The sequence below is a fragment of the Staurois parvus genome, unplaced genomic scaffold, assembly GCF_062004578.1.
Source record: "Staurois parvus isolate SC_StPar_1 unplaced genomic scaffold, SC_StPar_1.0 ptg000017l, whole genome shotgun sequence".
Taxonomy (NCBI): Eukaryota; Metazoa; Chordata; class Amphibia; order Anura; family Ranidae; genus Staurois; species Staurois parvus.
In genome coordinates this window covers 9,726,579-9,749,311 of record NW_028317813.1, presented here as the reverse complement: position 1 = coordinate 9,749,311, position 22,733 = coordinate 9,726,579, and the positions used below count along the sequence as shown (strand labels likewise).

General features: G+C 42.4%; 1 protein-coding gene across 1 annotated transcript in view; it reads left to right on the top strand.

The window, feature by feature from the left end:
* LMBR1L (limb development membrane protein 1 like) overlaps nucleotides 1–22,733 on the top strand; it is a 124,798-nt gene that overhangs the window by 63,866 nt on the left and 38,199 nt on the right. Inside the window, exons 4-6 of the mRNA XM_089679536.1 lie at nucleotides 8,877–9,016; nucleotides 18,873–18,976; nucleotides 20,327–20,453. Coding sequence (XP_089535662.1) covers nucleotides 8,877–9,016; nucleotides 18,873–18,976; nucleotides 20,327–20,453 — 371 coding nt within the window. The remainder of the gene's footprint in view (nucleotides 1–8,876; nucleotides 9,017–18,872; nucleotides 18,977–20,326; nucleotides 20,454–22,733) is intronic.

The window sequence follows — 22,733 nt, the reverse complement described above, 5'->3', positions numbered from 1 at the left end:
CTGCTACTTCTACAGGGTAGTATTTGGGTTTGTAAAGCCATTTGGTGCACACAGTGTGATGATTTATATCCTTTTTTGGTTATTACAGAAGATATTAGTGTTTTTAAACCCAGGACCCTGCATTCACTATATCTGGTCTCCCACAGAACATGGAAGTGCAATTGTTTTAGTAGATATAAACTGCTAAATACCTTTTCTCATCAGCAGTTAGAGCAGTCTTGCGATTTCTATCAGTGTCCAGCAGAGCAAATGTTAAAGCTTGTAGGAGGAGTTTTCACTTTGCTCTAGGAAGATGCAGAACCTCTGACCCCTGTCTGGACAGAGCCGATTGGCCCTGTGCTGATCACATGCACTCTCCCAAGGAAAAAAAAAACCTGTTAGCAATAGACCCCAAACTGAGCATGTACAGAGTGACTTCACACGATAGGTCTTATCAGTAGATAAGAGGGGGACACTGGAAGAAGGATAGGATCAGAGGGGGACACTGGAAGGATAGGATCAGAGAAGTCAGGATCAAACAGCCTTTTTACACAATGCAGAGGAATAATCTCTTTGGTTCCACAGTATAACAAGCATGCCTTACTGCATATACAGACTGATTTTACTGTTGTGGGTTTAACAACCCATTCATTTTTTTTTTTTTCTCTGAGCTCAGCTTTAATTTCAGTAAAGTTATTAGTACAAGCTTGTTGACCCTGCCCGAGTAGCTATTTTTCTGGAAATCTTAACCAGCTTTGTTTTATGAAAAAAATGATTCAAGATTCCCTCAATTCATATGGTGGGTTTGCAGCTGAAACCTATTTTTCAGTTGCATAGTTGAAAATTGGTTGTAATTGCTGTAACATTGCCTAGTTTATAACCAGCATTGCACCTAGCTCTGGTGTCTGGGGTGCCTGGATTGCAAGACTATCCAAACAGGAGGAGTTCATGTATACAGTATATATTGTATGGTATTCCAACTATTTGGAATTCAAGTTCAGAATGTTTGAAGGAAGGTTGGCGTGAGCTCTCCACCAACATTCTATTACTCACACACTCCAAACTGCTTTTACTTGCTTGACTTGTCATGTTTACAATCCAGGCGATCCTGAAATAGCATCATTTTAAGTGTCCTGGGGCCCTGCGAATCACACTCCCTGTAGGTGATCGTGCACCTCTTTTTCATTTCCCATTGACATAAGCATCATTTCCATTCCACCACCTGTAGTCACCATTTACTTGCACTCAATGGTCATCCAAAACGTAGACTGACAGCATTGTCACATGTAACCAATTAATGGAGTTTGATTGGCTCATTGCTAGCGTTTGAGCTGGTGCAAAAGATGTTTATCGGCAATTCAGTACAACCTTAGTAGACTGCTGAATATTTTCATAAACCTCTGAGCAAAATGTATTAAAATGATTTCCCGCTGAGGATAGTAGTCTGCATAATGTTTGGTGACACCTAATGGTCAAAATTGGCAACTACAGGTTAGGATCTATTTAAGGCACTGAGGTTTGTGTAGTACACACATATACAGCATATAACAAGTTGCTGGTTATACTTTGTGGTGTATACAGTACATATAACAAGTCGCTGGTTATGCTTTATCGTGTATACAGTACATATAACAAGTCACTGGTTATGCTTTATCGTGTATACGGTACGTATAACAAGTCGCTGGTTATGCTTTATCGTGTATACGGTACATATAACAAGTCACTGGTTATGCTTTATCGTGTATACGGTACATATAACAAGTCGCTGGTTATGCTTTATCGTGTATACAGTACCTATAACAAGTTGCTGGTTATACTTTGTGGTGTATACGGTACATATAACAAGTCACTGGTTATGCTTTATCGTGTATACGGTACATATAACAAGTCGCTGGTTATGCTTTATCGTGTATACGGTACATATAACAAGTCGCTGGTTATGCTTTATCGTGTATACGGTACCTATAACAAGTCGCTGGTTATGCTTTATCGTGTATACGGTACATATAACAAGTCACTGGTTATGCTTTATCGTGTATACGGTACATATAACAAGTCGCTGGTTATGCTTTATCGTGTATACGGTACATATAACAAGTCGCTGGTTATGCTTTATCGTGTATACAGTACATATAACAAGTCGCTGGTTATGCTTTATCGTGTATACGGTACATATAACAAGTCGCTGGTTATGCTTTATCGTGTATGCGGTACGTATAACAAGTCGCTGGTTATGCTTTATCGTGTATACGGTACATATAACAAGTCGCTGGTTATGCTTTATCGTGTATACGGTACATATAACAAGTCGCTGGTTATGCTTTATCGTGTATACGGTACATATAACAAGTCGCTGGTTATGCTTTATTGTGTATAATGAAGTCCTTTTCTAAATTATAGCTTAATTTTAAATTGTCAGATTTTTGACTTTTAGTTGCAGAAAACTTTTTTTTTTTTTTGCTTAGTAACAGTCTCCTGCTGGTCAGCTAGCATTCCAAGTATTTTGAAAACTTGATTGGAGATGTTTATCTTTTTGGTGAAATCATTCAGTAAAACTGTGTGCCTTTATTATATTACGATTAATATTAAATTGTAATAAAAAATGCCACTTGTCCCTCTACCCCTTGTGGTATGTTGATATACTCCATTCTGCTCTTCATTGTACTCTGTATTGCATCTTCTATATTTCAGATACTTTGCTGTTTGCACTCTGCTGCAGAATGTGTTCTAGCTTTTTTTGTCCTCCTGAGTTGTGTTCATCATCACATAGTTATATAGTAAGGTTGAATAAAGACTCCAGTACATCCAGTTCAGTGTGTGTGTGTGTGTGTGTGTGTGTGTGTGTGTGTGTGTGTTCGTGTTCATGTGAAAAATCCTATCCCTGTATATTGTGCTCACTAAGATGCCCATCTAAGAGGTTTGGTTTTTGTTTTTTTAACTTTCTATACTTCCGGCTAATACTACTAATTGTGGAAGTGAGTTGAAGATCCTTACCACCCTGACCGTGAAAAAGCCCCCTATGCAGTTTAAGACCAAATTGCTTCTCCAATTTCATTGAGTAGCCCTGTGTCGTCTTATACTCCCTGATACTGAATAGTATATTCCTTATATCCATCTGATGCCAAGATTAGACATGGTTTAGTAATACCGCCCTGTTAACTTAACACACTCCCTTTGTTCTAGTTGTAATAAGGAGTATTGTACCCTTGGCATCTCTTATATATGCAGAGATCTTTGCAAAGATGCAACTCCCAGTGCAGTAAACCTAAGGCCATTGCTGGGATGCCATATTTCATTAAACAGACTGCCCATGATTTGGCTCTTCCCAGACTTCTGGGAGATGTTGTGAACGAATTAAAGTGTAACCAAACTCTAAAAAGTCTTAATTCAGCCTACAGTAATACACCACGTGCAGTTTTTAGAATGTGCCAATAAAATACACATACCTATTTTTTTAATATAAAACTAATCTCTGGGTGCACCCAACCCAGGCTCCTTTCCCCTCACTTCTGGTCTTTGGGCGCAACCGGAGCACAGCTCCCCCAAACTACAACTCCCAGCTTTCCTTGTGCCTGACACTACAATACGCATGTGTGCCACAAGCATCTGCCAGAGAGAAGTAGCATCCCAAGTTGTGTGAAGTAGGATTTTGTTTTTTCCAATGGGTGTCTTTTTTTTGCTTTTTTTGTACATACCAGCTCTGGGTGCGTCAGTACACAAAAAATATAGTCCATGCCAAGAAACCGCAACAGAGGGTGACTGTTTCCACATGCATTGGACCATGTACACTACACGTAGCCACCCTCCTAAATGAAATTCCAGCTGGGAATTTTTCTAAATTTTTATGGGTATGCTAACAAACTCCACTGTTTCATGCGACACAGATAGCAACCAATATGGGTATTGAACATGTTATTTTTTTTATCTTGAGTGTCCCTTTAAAAAAGCAGGAAAGAAAAATGAGTCAAAGGAATCTTGTCTATAAAACGGAATTCTGTTACTGAAGCTGAAGAGGAATGTGTGCTTTCTGACAGATGCATAACATATGTTTGCTGCAGACTAAAATCAATATTGGTGTGATAAAATAAACATATAACTAAATGCAAAATGTCTTAAGTTTTGGATATAGTGGAGAGGGGTTAGAGCACCTGTCAGGTGTTTATTGCTGTCTGTCCCCATTGGATTGGTCCACCTTTTCCATTTCTCATGTTTACCATGATCTTCAAAAGTTTTTTTAAAAAAGCTTTGTAGTTCAGGTTTCCATGTGTTCAGGCTGCTACTCCTTTTTGTTGTATTTCTTTGTTAAAGCCCCATTCTGAGCTAGAACGATTTTATCCCCCCTTCTAACCCATCCAAGTGTACATTTTATTTTTCCTTACTTTGTGAAGCCAAATACTCGCATAATTCCCCCTTCCTGGTCCCTCATCACTGTTGGTTCTGGGTGGGTGGACCGCTGACCCAGTGCTGTAATGCCCCCTAGAGATCATTGGTCCCCTGTGATGATATCCTTCTCTTCTGGATCTTTAGTGGACCCCACCACTGGACATCCAATAGGAAGTGTCCATGTAATGCAGGCACTGGAAATGATCCTAGAGTGAGGCCTTTGTTATTGTTAGCTATATTGTTGTTTTAGTACTATTTGTGATGTGTTGCCACTCTGAACTGTGCGTACAGGACTTAATAGACAAGAATGCGAGTCTTGACTACTTTTGTTTCAAAGTCGCTGAACATAGTGCATATACAGTAATACCTCGGTTTACAAATTTAATAAGTTCTGCAGGACTTTTCATATAGCGAAAAATTTGCAAACCAAAATGCCGTTTCCCATAGGGAATGCATTGAAAACCAATTAATCCGTTTCGGAGATAAGGAAAAAACACTACTAAAATACTGCATGAGTTTTTATCAAGTCATGCAGTATTTTAGTAGTGACAACCATGTGTTAATGTTTCAGCTGTCAGCAGGGTTCCCCACTGACTGCTGAATGTAAAAGAATTGCCGGCAATTAAAAAATAAACAGAATGGGGTCCCCCGTACCAGACGCTTATCCGTTCAGGTCTGGTATGGATTTTAAGGGGAACTCTCACACCAAGACTTAAAAAAAAAAAAAAATGTTGTGGGAGGTCCCCCCCCCAAAATCCATACCAGATGCTTATCCGAACATGCAGGTCAGGAAACCTGAACCATACCAGGCCCCGCGCTGTTTTTTTTTTTTTAATTTATTATGGCGCCGGTTTTTAAATGTGATTCCTTTTTTGTTTTTGGTTTGTTCCCTCCACTATAGCTCAGAAATTCAGCTGTCACTTTCTGCCCAGCTAAAAGAAAGTGTTTTTTCTTTTAGTTTATTAGAGAGAAAACAATGTTTCCTTTTGGTTTTGTAAAAGAAAGTTTTCCTTAACACTGGGGAAAGTGACAGCTAATTCTGTGATCCATAGTGAAGAAGAAAAAAAAGCCGCCAATTGTGTTTACAAATCAGCACTGACATACACTTCATATTACGAAAAAAATTTGTAAACCGAGGTATTATTTTCAATGGATTTTCATTCGTAAACCGAGGTATTACTGTATGTACGTTTGTTATTCTGTATGAATCTTTAATATTCACTGTAAAAGTATCCCAATGACCTAGAAATGAAATGTCTATGCCTATGACAGCAGGATGCTGCTAGGATTACTTCTGAATCACATTCCCAGCTAATCCTGTTTCTGCTGGGGATGTAACGAGGCTGTCGCATTATTAATTTGAGCGGCCACTCTTGATGCCACCTATTTTATTATACATTTTACATTTACTAATGTGTTAGAGCCCTATTTCTCTTAGAATAATTTTCAAGGAGATGTTGGCAAATAATTAGCCATATTCATTATGAGAGCCTGGCCAAATTCATATTGAATTTAAGAGCTTTTTCTGGTCATGCAAAGACACAGCGAGCATTTTTAAAGGAATGCTTAGTAATATTCTAACTGTGGTGAGGGCTTGAAAAAAATATTTCTAAACAAATGATTGCTTTCCCCCCCTTTCTTACCCTCTGCACTATGGCTCCTTCCAAGATTTCAGTTGCTAAACCTGAAAGGTGAGCTGTGCACTCTCCTTTAAATTACCTTTCTGTCTCTCCCCCCTCTCCTCTCTCTCTCTCCCCCCTCCTCCTCTCTCCCCCCTCCTCCTCTCTCCCCCTCCTCCTCTCTCTCCCCCCTCCTCCTCTCTCTCCCCCCTCCTCCTCTCTCTCCCCCCCTCCTCTCTCTCCCCCCCTCCTCTCTCTCCCCCCTCCTCTCTCTCCCCCCCCTCCTCTCTCTCCCCCCCCTCCTCTCTCTCCCCCCCCTCCTCTCTCTCTCCCCCCCTTCCTCCTCTCTCCCCCTTCCTCTTCTCTCTCTCCCCCCTTCCTCTTCTCTCTCCCCCCCCCTTCCTCTTCTCTCTCTCCCCCCTTCCTCTCGCTCTCCCCCCTTCCTCTCTCTCTCCCCCCTTCCTCTCCCCCCTCTCCCCCCCCCCCTTCCTCTCCCCCCCCCTTCCTCTCCCCCCCCTTCCTCTCCTCCCCCTTCCTCTCTCTCTCCCCCTTCCTCTCTCTCCTCCCCCCCTTCCTCCCCCTCCCTCCCCCCCTCCCTTCCTCCCCCTCCCTCCCCCCTCCCTCCCCCCCTCCCTCCCCCCCTTCCTCCCCCTCCCTCCCCCCCTCCCTCCCCCCCTCCCTCCCCCCCTTCCTCCCCCTCTCCCTCCCCCCCTTCCTCCCCCCCTTCCTCCCCCTCCCTCCCCCCTTCCTCTCTCCCCCCCCCTTCCTCTCCCCCCCCCTTCCTCTCCCCCCCCCTTCCTCTCCCCCCCTTCCTCTCTCTCCCCCCCTTCCTCTCTCTCCCCCCCTTCCTCTCTCTCCCCCCCCTTCCTCTCTCTCCCCCCCCTTCCTCTCTCTCCCCCCCCCCCTTCCTCTCTCTCCCCCCCTTCCTCTCTCTCCCCCCCTTCCTCTCTCTCCCCCCCTTCCTCTCTCTCCCCCCCCTTCCTCTCTCCCCCCCCCTTCCCTCTCCCCCCCCTTCCTCTCTCCCCCCCCCCTTCCTCTCTCCCCCCCCCTTCCTCTCTCCCCCCCCTTCCTCTCTCCCCCCCCTTCCTCTCTCTCCCCCCCTTCCTCTCTCTCCCCCCCCTTCTTCTCTCTCCCCCCCCTTCCTCTCCCCCCCTCTCTCCCCTCCTCTCTCTTCTCCTCTCCCCCCTCCCCTCCCCCCTCCCCTCCCCCCTCCCCTCCCCCTCCTCTCTCTTCTCCTCTCCCCCCCTCCCCTCCCCCTCCTCTCTCTTCTCCTCTCCCCCCCTCCCCTCCCCCTCCTCTCTCTTCTCCTCTCCCCCCCTCCCCTCCCCCTCCTCTCTCTTCTCCTCTCCCCCCCTCCCCTCCCCCTCCTCTCTCTTCTCCTCTCCCCCCCTCCCCTCCCCCTCCTCTCTCTTCTCCTCTCCCCCCCTCCCCTCCCCCTCCTCTCTCTTCTCCTCTCCCCCCCTCCCCTCCCCCTCCTCTCTCTTCTCCTCTCCCCCCTCCCCTCCCCCTCCTCTCTCTTCTCCTCTCCCCCCCCCCTCCCCCTCCTCTCTCTTCTCCTCTCCCCCCCTCCCCTCCCCCTCCTCTCTCTTCTCCTCTCCCCCCCTCCCCTCCCCCTCCTCTCTCTTCTCCTCTCCCCCCCCTCCCCTCCCCCTCCCCCTCTCCCCCCTCCCCTCCCCCTCCTCTCTCTCTTCTCCTCTCTCCCCCCTCCTCCTCCTCTCTTCTCCTCTCCCCCCTCCTCCTCCTCTCTTCTCCTCTCCCCCCTCCCCCTCCTCTCTTCTCCTCTCCCCCCTCCCCCTCCTCTCTTCTCCTCTCCCCCCTCCCCCTCCTCTCTCTTCTCCTCTCCCCCCCTCCCCTCCCCCTCCTCTCTCTTCTCCTTTAACCCCCTCCCCCTCCTCTCTCCTCTCTCTTCTCCTCTCCCCCCTCCCCCTCCTCTCCCCCCCTCCCCTCCTCTCTCCCCCTCCCTTCTCCCTCCCCTCCCCTCCCTTCTCTCTCTTGCCATCCTTTTTCTTTTTCTCTATCTATCTTAGATAAAATATATAGTTTCCCCTTTTTTATGCTTAGTCCTGGCTGTGGAGATTTTCCCACTTGTCCGGGTGGCATCAGTTACCAGAACAGGAAATGAGCTGAAGTTTCCTGAATGTGGATACATATGGCAGTAAAACCCTTCTAGAACATGTATAAATCAACAAGTTCTTGTCACAATGAGCACAAAACCTCTTTAATTGAGTGTCAGAATTTGCTGATATTGGCAGCTAACTAATAAAAGCAGTGTACTGTTCTCAGCTGTAGAAAACCTGGTATGCAAAAATATATAAAAACATAATTAAATTGATGTTAAAGGCTTGATTTTTAATTTACAATTATAAACATACTGACCAGCTCTTTGCAATGATTGCGCACAAAACAGCCCCAATCCTCTTCTAGGGTCCCCCGCCGACATTTATAGCCCCTCTTCCTTACTGAGTGCCCCCAGAGCAAGCTGCTCGCTCTGGGGTTACTTCTGCATGCTCACTCCTGAGCCTCCTCAATGTGTCTGAGACACAGTGTGGCACAGTCCCACCCCTTCCTCACTGGCTGTGATTGAGAGTAGTGGGGGCCAATGACTCCTGCTGTTGTGTCTCAGCCAATGAGGAGGGAAAGACCCAGGAGAGCTGAGGCTCTCCTGCACATCGATGGATTGAGATTGGGCTTAGTTAACTATTGGGGGGGGCTGCATACTGGAATACATGAAGGTAATAAACATTCAGGCTTTAGAACCACTTTAATTAATGCATTTTTTGCTTCCTGCTATAGAAATGTTTTTCATGTTGACATATAAGATTGGTGTGACATAAAGAGATGATTTCCCTCCAGCATGATATGAGGTCTGACAGGCTTTCTTTTGTGTCTCTCCAGGCTCTGGATGTGTACCTTCACCCTTGCTGTGTCTATTGGAGCTGTGCTCCTGCTGCCTTTCTCGATCATCAGCAATGAGGTGCTGCTCTCTCTGCCACACAACTACTACATCCAGTGGCTCAATGGATCCCTCATTCATGGTGAGTATAGTACACATATATATCGCAGTTCTCAACCAGCTGTTATTTTTAAAACATAACCTACCAATGTCCCTTCCATCCCGATGTAAAGGGGGAGGGAGCGGCTGGCTCAGGCTATCAGCGGCTCGCTGAGACTGAGCTAGGTGCCGCTCAAGACTCTGGGGTGGATCCCGACTTTTTTAAAGTCGGGACCTTTCCCAGCCTGGACCGGCTGAGTGACACTGAAGCCCGCTGTCAGCTGAAAATGGGTCACAGGAGTGCAGAACAAACTGCGCTCCTGTGATCCACAGGAGAAGTACAGCCAATAGAGTTTTGGCTGTACTTCTCCTTTTAAGGTTTTTAACCTTAAATCAATCTCTACATTAAGGCACAAAATCTTCTGCACCACAGGATCACCCCCAGCCCTCCCTTATACTTAAGCAAAAAATAGAGTATCACATGAGTGGGTAAAGCCCATCCCATGAGACGAGTGGTTAATTGGACAGCAAACTCCCTTATACTTACCTGAGCTGGATAATGAATCATCGCTATCTCCATGAGCAGCGGATCTCTTCACTATCTCCCTCTTCACAGGATTCATAGCAGTGGGAGCCATTGGCTCTTACTGCTAGCAGTCAAACCCTGTGACAAGGTAGCAGGGGATGGGGAATACTTGGAATTCTTCTTTAAAGCCCCATCAGGACACGTTCGCACCAGCTATGTTTGACAGCATTTCTCATTGCAAGAACAAGGCAGTTTGTCCCATGACTTTGGTTCAAACCAACTTGCTGCATTGAGAGTGTGCTACAAGAAAACAGAAGTAGGACATGTTACAATTTTTGTGCAAAAAAAGCCAGTGCTGCAATGCGTTTTAACACATCTCAACAAACATGTTATGTGCACATGAAAGCGTGCTGTTGTAATGAAATACAAATTCTACAGTGGTGCCCCGGTCATGTGGGGCCTTAAGTGTAAGGGGGGGGGGGGGGGGGCGCACTTCAGGTCCTTAGTATTTGCCAGGTTGACCACCACTGCTTTAGACTGAATAACGGAAACATTCAGATAAAGGCTACAATTGTTGACCTCCTCCTGAAAATATTGTCTACTCTGGGAGTTGGAGGGCAGCAGAGGTGGCTACTTTGGCTGCATACCAGAATGAGAGCGCTCAGGATGGGCAAAACCAATTTGGTGGTGTAAACTAGAAGCTTAACCAGGAATAGCTAAGCAGGATTGCTGGATTTGTTGTTAATCCTTTTTTAACAGAAATGAAGAAAATTATGATAAAGGTTTATAACTTTTTTTTTTTTTTTTTTGCGTCTTTGGTTGGTGGAATTGTTTGTACGTGTTTCAGCCTCGTACCTGGATGTTTGCCTGTTGCTGCCTTCTAATTGTGTGCCTCAGTCTTGATGATTGGATTTTGGGCACTTTCACAAGCCTTTGTGACTGAAGTCTTTATATTATCTAAAGTAATGGAGTATGCAAGACAGTACATTGCCATTTCATCTTATTAAGCTGGGTTTAATAACCTGTAAATTCTGTGGAGCTTCCATTGCTATAACCGTTTGATGTTCATAGCTGCAAACTTCTTTTTTTTTTTTTTGCTTTTATGCTGTGTGGATGAAGTTGTTTATGGTGGCTTTACCCTTAACAACCTACTTTTAAGTCCTGTGGCATTATTTCAAAGTGGGTAAATGTGGAAGGATTGCAAGTTGTGTACATTACAGGCAGCGATGACTCTGGGAATGGAACAACAGGATAATTAGAAATTAAGTCTAGATCAGTACTAAGGTTTGGTATTGTACATTGTAGTGTGCATGTTTCTTTATACACTGCTGTGCAATAAGTTTAGGTATGTGAGAAAAATTGATGTAAATTAAGAATGCTTTTAGAAATAGAAGTGTTAATTGTCACGATCGCGGCGTCAGACCCCAGACCTTCTCACCAAACTCGTGACCGAAGGACTGGCCAATCCAAACCGTGATGTGACGTGCATAACAATGCCACGCCCAGCTGCACCCTACACAACGATTTTCCAGCTAATGGACAACAATCTTATGTACCGGTAGCCTGAATGCGCTTGTTACTGGGTCAGGTTAATTACGCAATTAACCCCTTCACACTGCCACCACCTCCTTTTTGATCAGAGAAAGGGGAAACTCGCGTTATCAGTTATAACACTATAATAATTGAAATAATCGTCTGCATAACCCGGTCATTGACACAGGCCGGTTATACAGAGAGTTAAACAAACAGTAGCGTCTCTTTAAAGGCAGGGATTCGTAAATTGCAATTAAGAACTATAGAAACAGTTCAACACTTTCAGAAAGAGAGATTTATTACTAAAAGGGTCAAACAGGTGCAATAAAAATATTTACAGAGAAGATATAACTAAGATATAGATATATAGATACACAGGAAACAGCATAGCACAGCAAAGAGATATCAGAGAGAAGTTAAAGGGTTAAGTTACTTGCCAGTAAGCCTTTGATGTAAGCAGATCCAAGTTTTTTAGAGCAGAATGGTGCTTTGATCTCCCGCTGATACGATGGAAAAATGGGAGATGTCTTCAATTCTCTCCTCTTAGGCCTGACAGCCGGTTTTAAAGTTTCCCTGCAGGGGGTGGTTCTGAAGTAACAAACCAATCCCTTGTGGAGGGAGGGGTCGTCAGGCGGGACCCTAAACTGGGGCCAACATCTTTCCTAATTCATATTCCGTTCCATAACGATCCAGCTGCACAAGCGACAGTCTACCCGTGGTTATTTTATTATGCAGATAAGCCTGAGGATTATTTAGATATGAATTATGAAATTATATGTGGCACGGTTTGCGAGTTCTATGTTCCAGCTTCCCCGATGGCCGGAGATAAATGAGTGACCCATCAAACTGTTCGTCTGCTCATTGGCCATCTGACGAGGGGTCCGGTTTTTATGTAGGTCTCTCATATTCCAAGATATGAGACATAGGGGAAAAATTGATTTGAGAAGTGTTCATCTAATTCTGTCACCTATGCTGAGTTAAGTTTATTAGCCCAGAGTCCCTTTCAACTCCTGGGAAGGCTCTGTTATCTTTTCACGAGGTGTGAAATTACACATGTTCTCAGGCAGTGCTGCACCACTCCTGGGTCCCTGCTGGGATCTGGCCTGTGACACTTTTAACACACACACATCTGTCACTGTGTCTCTCAGGAAGGCAGGGGGGAACGAGAATGAGGGAATAACATATATCAGGAGGGTTAATTCCTCCGCCAAGATGGAGGTTGAAGCCAAAATGGTTGAACATCTCTGATGCACGCGTTTGCAACATTATTAGTTTAGTTTTATCAATTAACAAAATGGAAAGCAAATTAACAGAAAAATCCAAATCAAATCAATATTTGGTGTGACCACCATTTGCCTTCAAAACAGCATCAGTTCTTCTAGGTACACTTGCATACAGTTTTTTGAAGGAACTTTGTTCAATCTCAACTGATGGCCTATAAAAAGGTGTCTCATTACCAAAGTATCACACAAGAAACCTCTCATGACGGGTAAAAGCAGAGCTCTCTCAAGACCTTCACAAACATACTGATCGCATTGGCTACAGAAAGATTTCTAAACTTCTGAATGTTCCAGTGAACACTGTTGGGGCCATAATCTGAAAGTGGAAAGAACATAATTTCACCATAAACTGGTCAAGATCAGATGTTCCTTGTAAGATTTCTGACAGAGGAGTGAAAAGAATCATCAGAAGAATTGTCCAAGAGCCAAAGACCACTTGTAGAGTGCCTCAGAAAGACCTGGAATTAGTACAATTGTTTCAAAGAAAACCATAAGTAATGCACTGCACCAGGCAAGACATTGCCTGAAAAAGTATGTGGAAGATTGTTTAAAGTTTGCTGCACATAAATTGATGCATGTTCCTCTGAGACCCAACATAACAATTTGCCTGCTAGGCTTGGTTGAAAACATACTCCCAACTAGAGCTGAAGGAACCCTTGCTAATTATCTTTTCTATGGCAGAAAAGCTATTACTTTACACTGGAAGAAGTCTATCCCCCTTCTACCATCTTCTGGAAGCAGCTGATGAATGCTAGTTTACCCCCTCTAAAAGGATACCTATATACAAAGGGGCTGTCCTGCGAAATATGACAAGGTTTGGTCTAAATGGCTTGCGGTATCTGCAACTGCTTTCTCTGTACCTTTTACTAGACCTTAAGCGGTTTTTGTTTCTGAGTATGTAGACATCCACCGACTGTAACATCCCATCCTCTGATTTATTCTGTATTTTACGGTCTATTGGGCACAGAACTCTGGGCCACACGTGATTTGTGTTTTATGCTCTAGTGTATATATGCCACACGTGCCATGTAGATGTCAATTGTTCCATGCTGCCCCTGCGTGGGTATATATTTGTTTGTTTTTTGTCTGTTTGAAAATCCTAATAAACAGACTTCCTAAAAAAAAAAAAAAAAATTTTTCTGCACAACATTTAGACAAGCCTGTGAAATACTTGGAAAGTATAGTCTAGACTCTAGTCAGATGAAACAAAAATTGAACTCTTTGGATGCCATAATACAAACTGTGTTTAGAGGTCAAATGGCACTGCACATCACCCCAAAAACACCATACCAACAGTGAAGGCTGATGGTGGGAACATCATGGTGTGGGGCTGTTTTTCAGCATATGCTACTGGCAAATTTCATTAAAGGATGGATGGAAAAATTTAACAAGACATTTTTTATAAAAAAAAAAAAAAATCTGCCATCTACCAGGATGATGAAGATGAAACGAGGGTGGACATTTCAGCAAGACAATGATCCCAAACACCAAGCCAAGGAAACTCAACTGGTTTCAATGAAAGAGAAAATAAAGCTGCTAGAATGGCTCAGCCAATCACCTGACTTGAATCCAATAAAAAAATCTATGAGCTCTGATCTTTAGTTCTCTCCATAGAAGAGGCTCACAGAACCTTCAAAATGTGAAGACTGTGTGGGGAAAAATGGACAAAAATCACACCTGAGCAATGTATGCGACTAGTTTCTCCATACAGGAGTCATCTTGAACCTGTCCTTGCCAACAAAGGATTTTGTATGAAGTATTAAATACATTTCAGTTAGCGTGTTCAACACTTTTTCCCTGTGTCATTCCATTTTATTACACATAACTTAATTTCTGAGCTTTTATTTCTTTTTCTTTCTTTGTATGGATTACATGGGTTATTACCGACATGTGAAAATTTCATGTCAATAGCACCTTTAGAAATATCCAATCAAGAAAGATGTGCCTAAGCTCTACTGCTATTTGAAAGGATTGAGCGTGGGAAGTCGGTGTTCAAGCTGTAATGTTCACTTCAATATATGTAGAAATATAGGTGGCAGCTCGGTCACTTCTTCATAAAGAATCTTTATTGGAACATAATAGGGGGTATAAAATCCATAAAAGCCAACACGCTTTGGCCAAAGCCTTCCTCATAGAATACAAAAAAATGAATAAAAACCCAAATATGTAATATGACAACCCCCCTTAATGTAGGTAGTAGTGGTATTCGCTTAATTAAGAACATCAAATTGATTAATCACAGGTGGTGATGAATCAATGGAGTTTAAGAATGCATTTCTATCAAACAAAGGTAAATAACCTAAGTCTGAATGTACATACAAAATAAATATCTTGATCAAAACCATCAGACGTGTATGTATATAACACCTTTATAAACTTATCACAGAAATATTATTGTCCTGACTATAAACATAGACATGTCATCAGAAAAAAAAAAACAAACTAATGAAAACATATTAACTACTATAAAAAACATTTTTCATTTGTTATTTCAAAAACAGGTTGACATCCATTCTATTGTCTAGGCCATGGGGATCCCTGGTAGCATGTGGATCCACCACACCTCGTGCCAAAGTAGGATGCAGTGTGCGTCACCCCCTCTTATTAGCTTTTTTACTTGTTTGAGAAAATACTCAAAGGCGAATGTATGCAGCAGTCACACCCACACACACACAAACAGTGATTGTCCCACACGTGTGAGGTATCACCGCATACATCAGATCATGGGCAGTATTTCTAGTACCAGACCTTCTGTGTAAATCTAAAGTGGTAACCTATAAAGGCTTTAAAGCATCTCCTATGAATAGTAAAATTTACACCGTTTCTTGCCGTTGCACTCCCAAGCTTAAGTTTAATGCATGACAAGTTTGGTATCTATTTGCTTGACTTGATATCTTTTATGTTTTACCAAAAAATTGGGTTATGTATTCATTTTTTTTTTTTTTTTTTGCATTAAATTTAAAAAAAGTGTATTTTTATCCCAAAAAAATTGTGTTTGAAAAACCTCTGTGCAAATACTGTGCGACGTAAAAAAGTGCAAAACCCACCAATTTATTTTCCGGGGCATCTGCTTAAAAAAACTGGGAGTTCTAAGAAATTTTCAAAATATTAAAAGTTTAAGTTGCCATAAAGCCCCTTTCCTTTTTTAAAAGCCCCAGACATTCCTGCTGGTTTATTATCTGACCAGCCATTAGCTCTGGTGAGTTCATTTAATCTCCTTTGGTGGTGGATTTCTCACAATTGGTTCAAGTCACTGAAGATATATATATTTTTTTGGACACTAATTTATGTTTGGACACTATAATTTATTTAAAACACTAATGTTTTTTGGATGATGTTATACACTTTTGTATAAGTTTGTTATTGGCGCATACCTTTTAATTTGGATTCCTAAAAGCACCTCTGCCTAATAGAATTGTTTGTTTTGTATCAGGACAAGTAGATTGGCACCCTGTATTCGTCCTTGGACCAGTAGTTTTTTAAAACATTGCCACACCCCTGATCAGCCTGCTCCTAGATGGTTCGAACCTTGGTCCATCCCTTCTGAACCAGTCAAGATTCGAACCATCTATCCTGCTGAACCAGCTGAGATTCGAACCATTTATGGCCGATTTTAAGTGTGTTATTTCTGACATGGCTTGAGGGCTGAAATAAGTGAGAAATCTGAAAAAGTACTTAACTGGAGAGGATGGTTTAGTGTCACACCCGCCTTCACTGAAAATTTGAAACTCAATTCTGGGCTATTTTTTTTTTTTTTTTAACTAGAGTTTTTTGCTTTTTATGTGTAGAGAAAATAATAAAGAAGCTCTGGCTGCTGCCCTCACTATAATTCTGGGTCTGTCCCCTACAGTAATTCCTTTTTGCCAGAAGATGTCCTCAGTCTTCCGTGTTGAATGTATCCTAACCCGGAGTGCTGAGAACATGCAGTGAGTGCAGGAAATCAGGGGCCCCATCCATGCAGCTCATGGCTGTGTAATGACAGAGCAGTTCTGACGTTACTACTCTCTCCATCATTGAGGATTGCCCAGCTCAGAGAAAGGGCAAATAGGAAGAATACCTTTAAAGCTACACATCTCCAGCCTGAAGACTTTGAAAAAGGTAAGTAGACAAAGCATAAGATATCCCGGGGTACCTTCTGGTGTTGGGATGGACATAGTGCTAGGCCCAAAGTTGGGCATTTCATAGTCTGGTTGAAGAAAAGTCCATCCAGTTTAACCATTTGAAGACCAGGCTATTCTGACACTTTTTTGTTTAGATGTAAAAATCTGTAATTTTTTTGCAAGAGAATGTCTTAGAACCCTAACATATATATTTTTAAAAGCAGAGGCCCTAGAGAATAAAATGGTGTGCGTGTTGCAATTTTTGATGTCACATGGGATTTGCTCAATGGTTTTTACAAACACAATTTTTTTTTTTTGGAAAATTTTTAATGAATTTTAATGGCCAAAAGCACAATATAACTGTTTGATAAAATAGAAAAGATGATGTTAAGCTGAGTAAATAAATACCCAACATCTCTTTAAAACTGTGGACGCCTGTGGAGTGGTAACAAACTGCGTACATTATCCATAGGTGATTCTTTAAAAGCCTTTCCAAGTTACCACTTTAGATTTACACAGAAGGTGTAGTGATACCTCATGTGTGGTGCAATCGCTGTTTGTGCTGTTGTGGGTCTGACTCATGCATTCATGCACGGGGGAACAGGGGTGCTTTTTTTTTTTTTTTGTACACCATACCTTTTTCTACTTTTTTTTTTTTTTTTTTTTTTTTTTTTTTTTTTTAAATCACATAGGGATCTTCCATAGATTATATCAAATAATGGTTTTAATGTACAAATTGCTTTAATCAGAAAAGGGGCAATCTGTCCTGATGAAAAATTAAACCTAACTTTTGTTGGTTGTTCTCTGTTACATATATAGTCAGCATTGCAGGGCCAGATTGCCATTGGAATAGCCTCGTGAGACTTGCTTCAGATAGAAATGTAGGATGGAGTGCATCTTCCTTAAACAGAGCTGCTGCTCAAAGAAGGTATGTTCTGGTCCAAGGCTGCTCCAAAAAGCAGGTGGATAAGCAGAGTTTTTACCCGCCCCCATCTGGCCAATAAAACAATGGCATGTAGCCTCATAGGGCTGTACACATATCACAGCCATGGCAAATATTAAACAGCATGTCGCATTCAGAAGGCTGTACCACCACCGAATGCAGCCCACTCAAGTGAATAGGGCGGCGCCACAACCAACCATCTAACCAATCATCCGGTTTAAGGGTGAATGCTGGGAGAGCACCACGTTTATCACTAAGTCCCCAAATACAGTTTTTTATAAGTATGCATATTCCTGAATACCTACCGTTTACAGTCTGCTACCATGCAGATTGTCTAGCATGTAATTAGCTTCAAAATGGATATAGATATGACAGGTCTCAGAAATCTATTTCTAATAGGAGTGGCGTGGAGGCCTAATCCACTCTGGTACCTCCTAGCATAGGGCTGTTTGTGTTCTCAATAGCTGAGGGAGGTAAATATATCTATATTCTGGCTGTGCTGTCATTTCATGAATTATGAAATATGCTGATGTTTTAGAGTCTTGGCTGATAACCAGTCCATCAGGGATGTGTATTCACCTGATTTCCAACTAAGGTATTTATGACCCAATGTCTGTTAACTTTCTGGTCATTGAAGCAGCTACGTCAGACACTTTTATAGGCCCTGTGATGTGTATTGGGGGTTCGATTATGCTGGTCCTATTACCAGGCTAATAAGGGGCGTATGCCAACAACTAAGATTTTGTGGATTGTATGAGCTGAAAGGAAGTAGGAGGGGTGAGAGGAAAAGTTCAGTGTGTCCATTTCTCTCTTCTGACAAAATGGCATGGAAGACTTGTGACCTGAACAAGATGGATGTCTACAGCTTTCATGTGCCTAATGCGCACAACTATTACAGCATCACAATCAAGTGTGCCACACAGATGTTATATATGTATAGCACCTGATTGTTCACCTTTTTAACTCCTTGGCGCTGGCCATATGAATATATGCAGCCTCTCGGCGGGTGGGCCTTAACACTGAGAGGCCGCATGATCTGTGCCAAGAGCGCATGCCGTGCGTGCTCCCGGCATAGTTACCAGTGGCTAACAGCTCTCCATCTCTTTGGGAGCTTTTAGACCATGTGATCGCTGTGACAGCCAATCACGGCAGTCACATGATCAGAAATTTGTAGTCTGCCATGCCATAGTGCGCTGATGACGTCACTAGCAGCTAATAAAGTAAATATCTCCTAAAAGGTGCACGTTTAGAAGATATTTTCTGTACGTTATTATAGGCTTACCTGTAGGTATAAATAAAAGAGTAGACTTAAGTACCGCTTTTAAGTATTTTATTTTAAAGCTGTATTCCACGCAGATAAAAACACTGATTAATGTAGTTATTACTTACAGGGATTTCTTAACAGATAGCCCTGGTTCTCAGTGCTGCTTCATGTCAATCTTTTAAATAAAATAAAAATTTTCACTTGTTCATAGATTGCTGAGACTAATGTTGCCCTTTGTTTGCTTTTTTTTCAGGCCTATGGAACCTGGTTTTCCTCTTCTCTAACCTGTCATTAGTGTTCTTGATGCCATTTGCCTATCTTTTCACCGAGGCTGAAGGTTTTGCGGGATCAAAAAAGGTAACAAGCCCAACTTGCCTGAGAATCTTACAAATTATGAATCAAAGTAGGTTTACCTGTGGGCCTTTCTGAAGGTGTGCTGCTTGCTTGCACACTGCAGAGGAATTTAGTTAATGGGATTGAATGTATTAATATTATTTGATTTCTGCTTCAGCAGTATCATCAGCATTCAGTTTTATTAGCTGAAATGTCCTAACCTGTCATAATATTTTTTGTCTTGTGTAGGGGTGGGAAGGCCTGTGGGAAAAAAACATCTCTAGTTCTGTATAATAAAATGGCTTTCTTTTCAACAAACAGTTTGATTTTTTTTATAGGAGTAAATGTCTGTGTAGGAGGTCGCTACCTACACCTCTGGCACAATCTAGTTTTGGATACAGTGGTTCTTAAAGTGGTAGTAAACCGCAAACCAAAAAAAAAAAAGGTCATAATGTGCTAGTATGCACCACATACTAGCACATTATGACAGACTTACCTTTAAAACAAAGCCATCCAGCTGCACGCTGTCACCGCTGAAGAACTTCCATTTTCTCGTGCTCTTCCTTTTGGGTTTGCAGGCTCCAGTTGTTTTAATGCCCAAGCTGCAATGAGGTCACTCCCACGTATGCATGCAGGAGTCACAGCCGTAGCACAGCTTTCTCAATGGACAGCATGCCGTCCATTGAAAGTACAGTTCAGTGCACTGCTCGTGCGCTGATGACGTCACTAGCAGCTAATAAAGTAAATATCTCCTAAAAGGTGCACGTTTAGAAGATATTTTCTGTACGTTATTATAGGCTTACCTGTAGGTATAAATAAAAGAGTAGACTTAAGTACCACTTTTAAGTATTTTATTTTAAAGCTGTATTCCACGCAGATAAAAACACTGATTAATGTAGTTAGGTTTTCATGTAAATGCAGCTAGCCTGAACACCTGAATTTTTCAATATCCACCTTATCTCCTATAAAGCAGAACTCAGACTGGGATAGGAAAGGCTGTCACTCTGAGCCAACCAGGCTCTGCTGCATAAATATGCGTGAACATGCTTTCCAGGAAGAGAAAGCAGAATTAGTAGAAGGATAACTGTATCGATCTTCTGCTGCTCCTGCACTGTCCAATCAGGCTCAGAATGCGTTTGATCAGTATACTTGCAATAGCTGTGCTGCCCTTAAAGTGGAGAATTGAGGATCTGCTTGTGCAGAGGCACCTGGATGAAACGCTTTATTATACAGAACTATTCGGTGGTAAAACAGCTGGCTCTGCAATGAAAACTAGAATTCTAGCTTCCATACAACTCTGGAACTGCAGATTGGTGCTTTGTGTGAATTTCCTAACAGCTGTAAAGCCTGTCATTTGTATTGTTCTGTTTGCAGGGAGTGATGTCCAGAGTGTATGAGACATCTGTAGTTCTTCTGCTCCTCACACTCCTGGTGTTTGGCATCGTATGGGTGGCATCTGCAATTATTGATGATGACTCAGCTGGAAGAGAATCCCTCTATGGTACGTTTTTTGTTTTTGTTAGCCACAGCAGTGGTAAGTGCTTATAGAAAGAGATGTATAAAGTTTGAACGACAAGCTTTAAAAAGATCTTGAGAACAAAGTGAAACCATTGTTAACATGACCATTGGTAATAATTTGGATATAACAAAGGGTAAACACCTCAAAAGGTTTTTTCCCACCTGTGTACCATTGGGGATATTTCCTAAGAACCTAAGTAGGAGTCCATTTTTTTTCTAAGTGAAGAAAATCATCTCAGACGTTTGTTACTGGAGAAAGTTTCCCCATTGGACGTTTTCCCTCACCTCCTATTCTGGTGACCTCTTCTACAGTCAGGTCCATAAATATTGGGACATCGACACAATTCTAACATTTTTGGCTCTATACACCACCACAATGGATTTGAAATGAAATGAACAAGATGTGCTTTAACTGCAGACTGTCAGCTTTAATTTGAGGGTATTTACATCCAAATCAGGTGAACGGTGTAGGAATTACAACAGTTTGCATATATGCCTCCCACTTGTTAAGGGACCAAAAGTAATGGGACAGAATAATAATCATAAATCAAACTTTCACTTTTTAATACTTGGTTGCAAATCCTTTGCAGTCAATTACAGCCTGAAGTCTGGAACGCATAGACATCACCAGACGCTGGGTTTCATCCCTGGTGATGCTCTGCCAGGCCTCTACTGCAACTGTCTTCAGTTCCTGCTTGTTCTTGGGGCATTTTCCCTTCAGTTTTGTCTTCAGCAAGTGAAATGCATGCTCAATCGGATTCAGGTCAGGTGATTGACTTGGCCATTGCATAACATTCCACTTCTTTCCCTTAAAAAACTCTTTGGTTGCTTTTGCAGTCTGCTTTGGGTCATTGTCCATCTGCACTGTGAAGCGGCGTCCAATGAGTCCTGAAGCATTTGGCTGAATATGAGCAGATAATATTCCCGAAACACTTCAGAATTCATCCGGCTGCTTTTGTCAGCAGTCACGTCATCAATAAATACAAGAGAAGCAGTTCCATTGGCAGCCATACATGCCCACGCCATGACACTACCACCACCATGCTTCACTGATGAGGTGGTATGCTTAGGATCATGAGCAGTTCCTTTCCTTCTCCATACTCTTCTCTTCCCATCACTCTGGTACAAGTTGATCTTGGTCTCATCTGTCCATAGGATGTTGTTCCAGAACTGTGAAGGCTTTTTTAGATGTCGTTTGGCAAACTCTAATCTGGCCTTCCTGTTTTTGAGGCTCACCAATGGTTTCCATCTTGTGGTGAACCCTCTGTATTCACTCTGGTGAAGTCTTCTCTTGATTGTTGACTTTGACACACATACACCTACCTCCTGGAGAGTGTTCTTGATCTGGCCAACTGTTGTGAAGGGTGTTTTCTTCACCAGGGAAAGAATTCTTCGCTCATCCACCACAGTTGTTTTCCGTGATCTTCCGGGTCTTTTGGTGTTGCTGAGCTCACCGGTGCGTTCCTTCTTTTTAAGAATATTCCAAACAGTTGTTTTGGCCACGCCTAATGTTTTTGCTCTCTCTCTCTCTGATGGGTTTGTTTTGTTTTTTCAGCCTAATGATGGCTTGCTTCACTGATAGTGACAGCTCTTTGGATCTCATCTTGAGAGTTGACAGCAACAGATTCCAAATGCAAATAGCACACTTGAAATGAACTCTGGACCTTTTATCTGCTCATTGTAATTGGGATAATGAGGGAATAACACACACCTGGCCATGGAACAGCTAAGAAGCCAATTGTCCCATTACTTTTGGTCCCTTAACAAGTGGGAGGCACATATGCAAACTTGTAATTCCTACACCGTTCACCTGATTTGGATGTAAATACCTTCAAATTAAAGCTGACAGTCTGCAGTTAAAGCACATCTTGTTCGTTTCATTTCAAATCCATTGTGGTGGTGTATAGAGCCAAAAATGTTAGAATTGTGTCGATGTCCCAATATTTATGGACCTGACTGTATTTTTGGATTTTCCTTACTAGTGGTAACCAGGACAAATAAAGAGCTTTTTCTCCCTAATGGAGAGAGGTGAGAAATTGGGCTCCTAAGAATAACCCTCCTGATGTTACTGATTGAGCATGTCAGCCGCTTTGGCAGGATGCAGACAGGTTTCTTCAAATTGAACTGGAAAATGTCTGCTCTCGGGGACCAAATAATAATCTTTCTCCTCTTCCTATACATTATATAAACCCAGCATCTTGCTTAAATTGTACCTGAGAGAAAATGTATGTTTTTTGCACACAACGTGCAATAAAAAACAAGT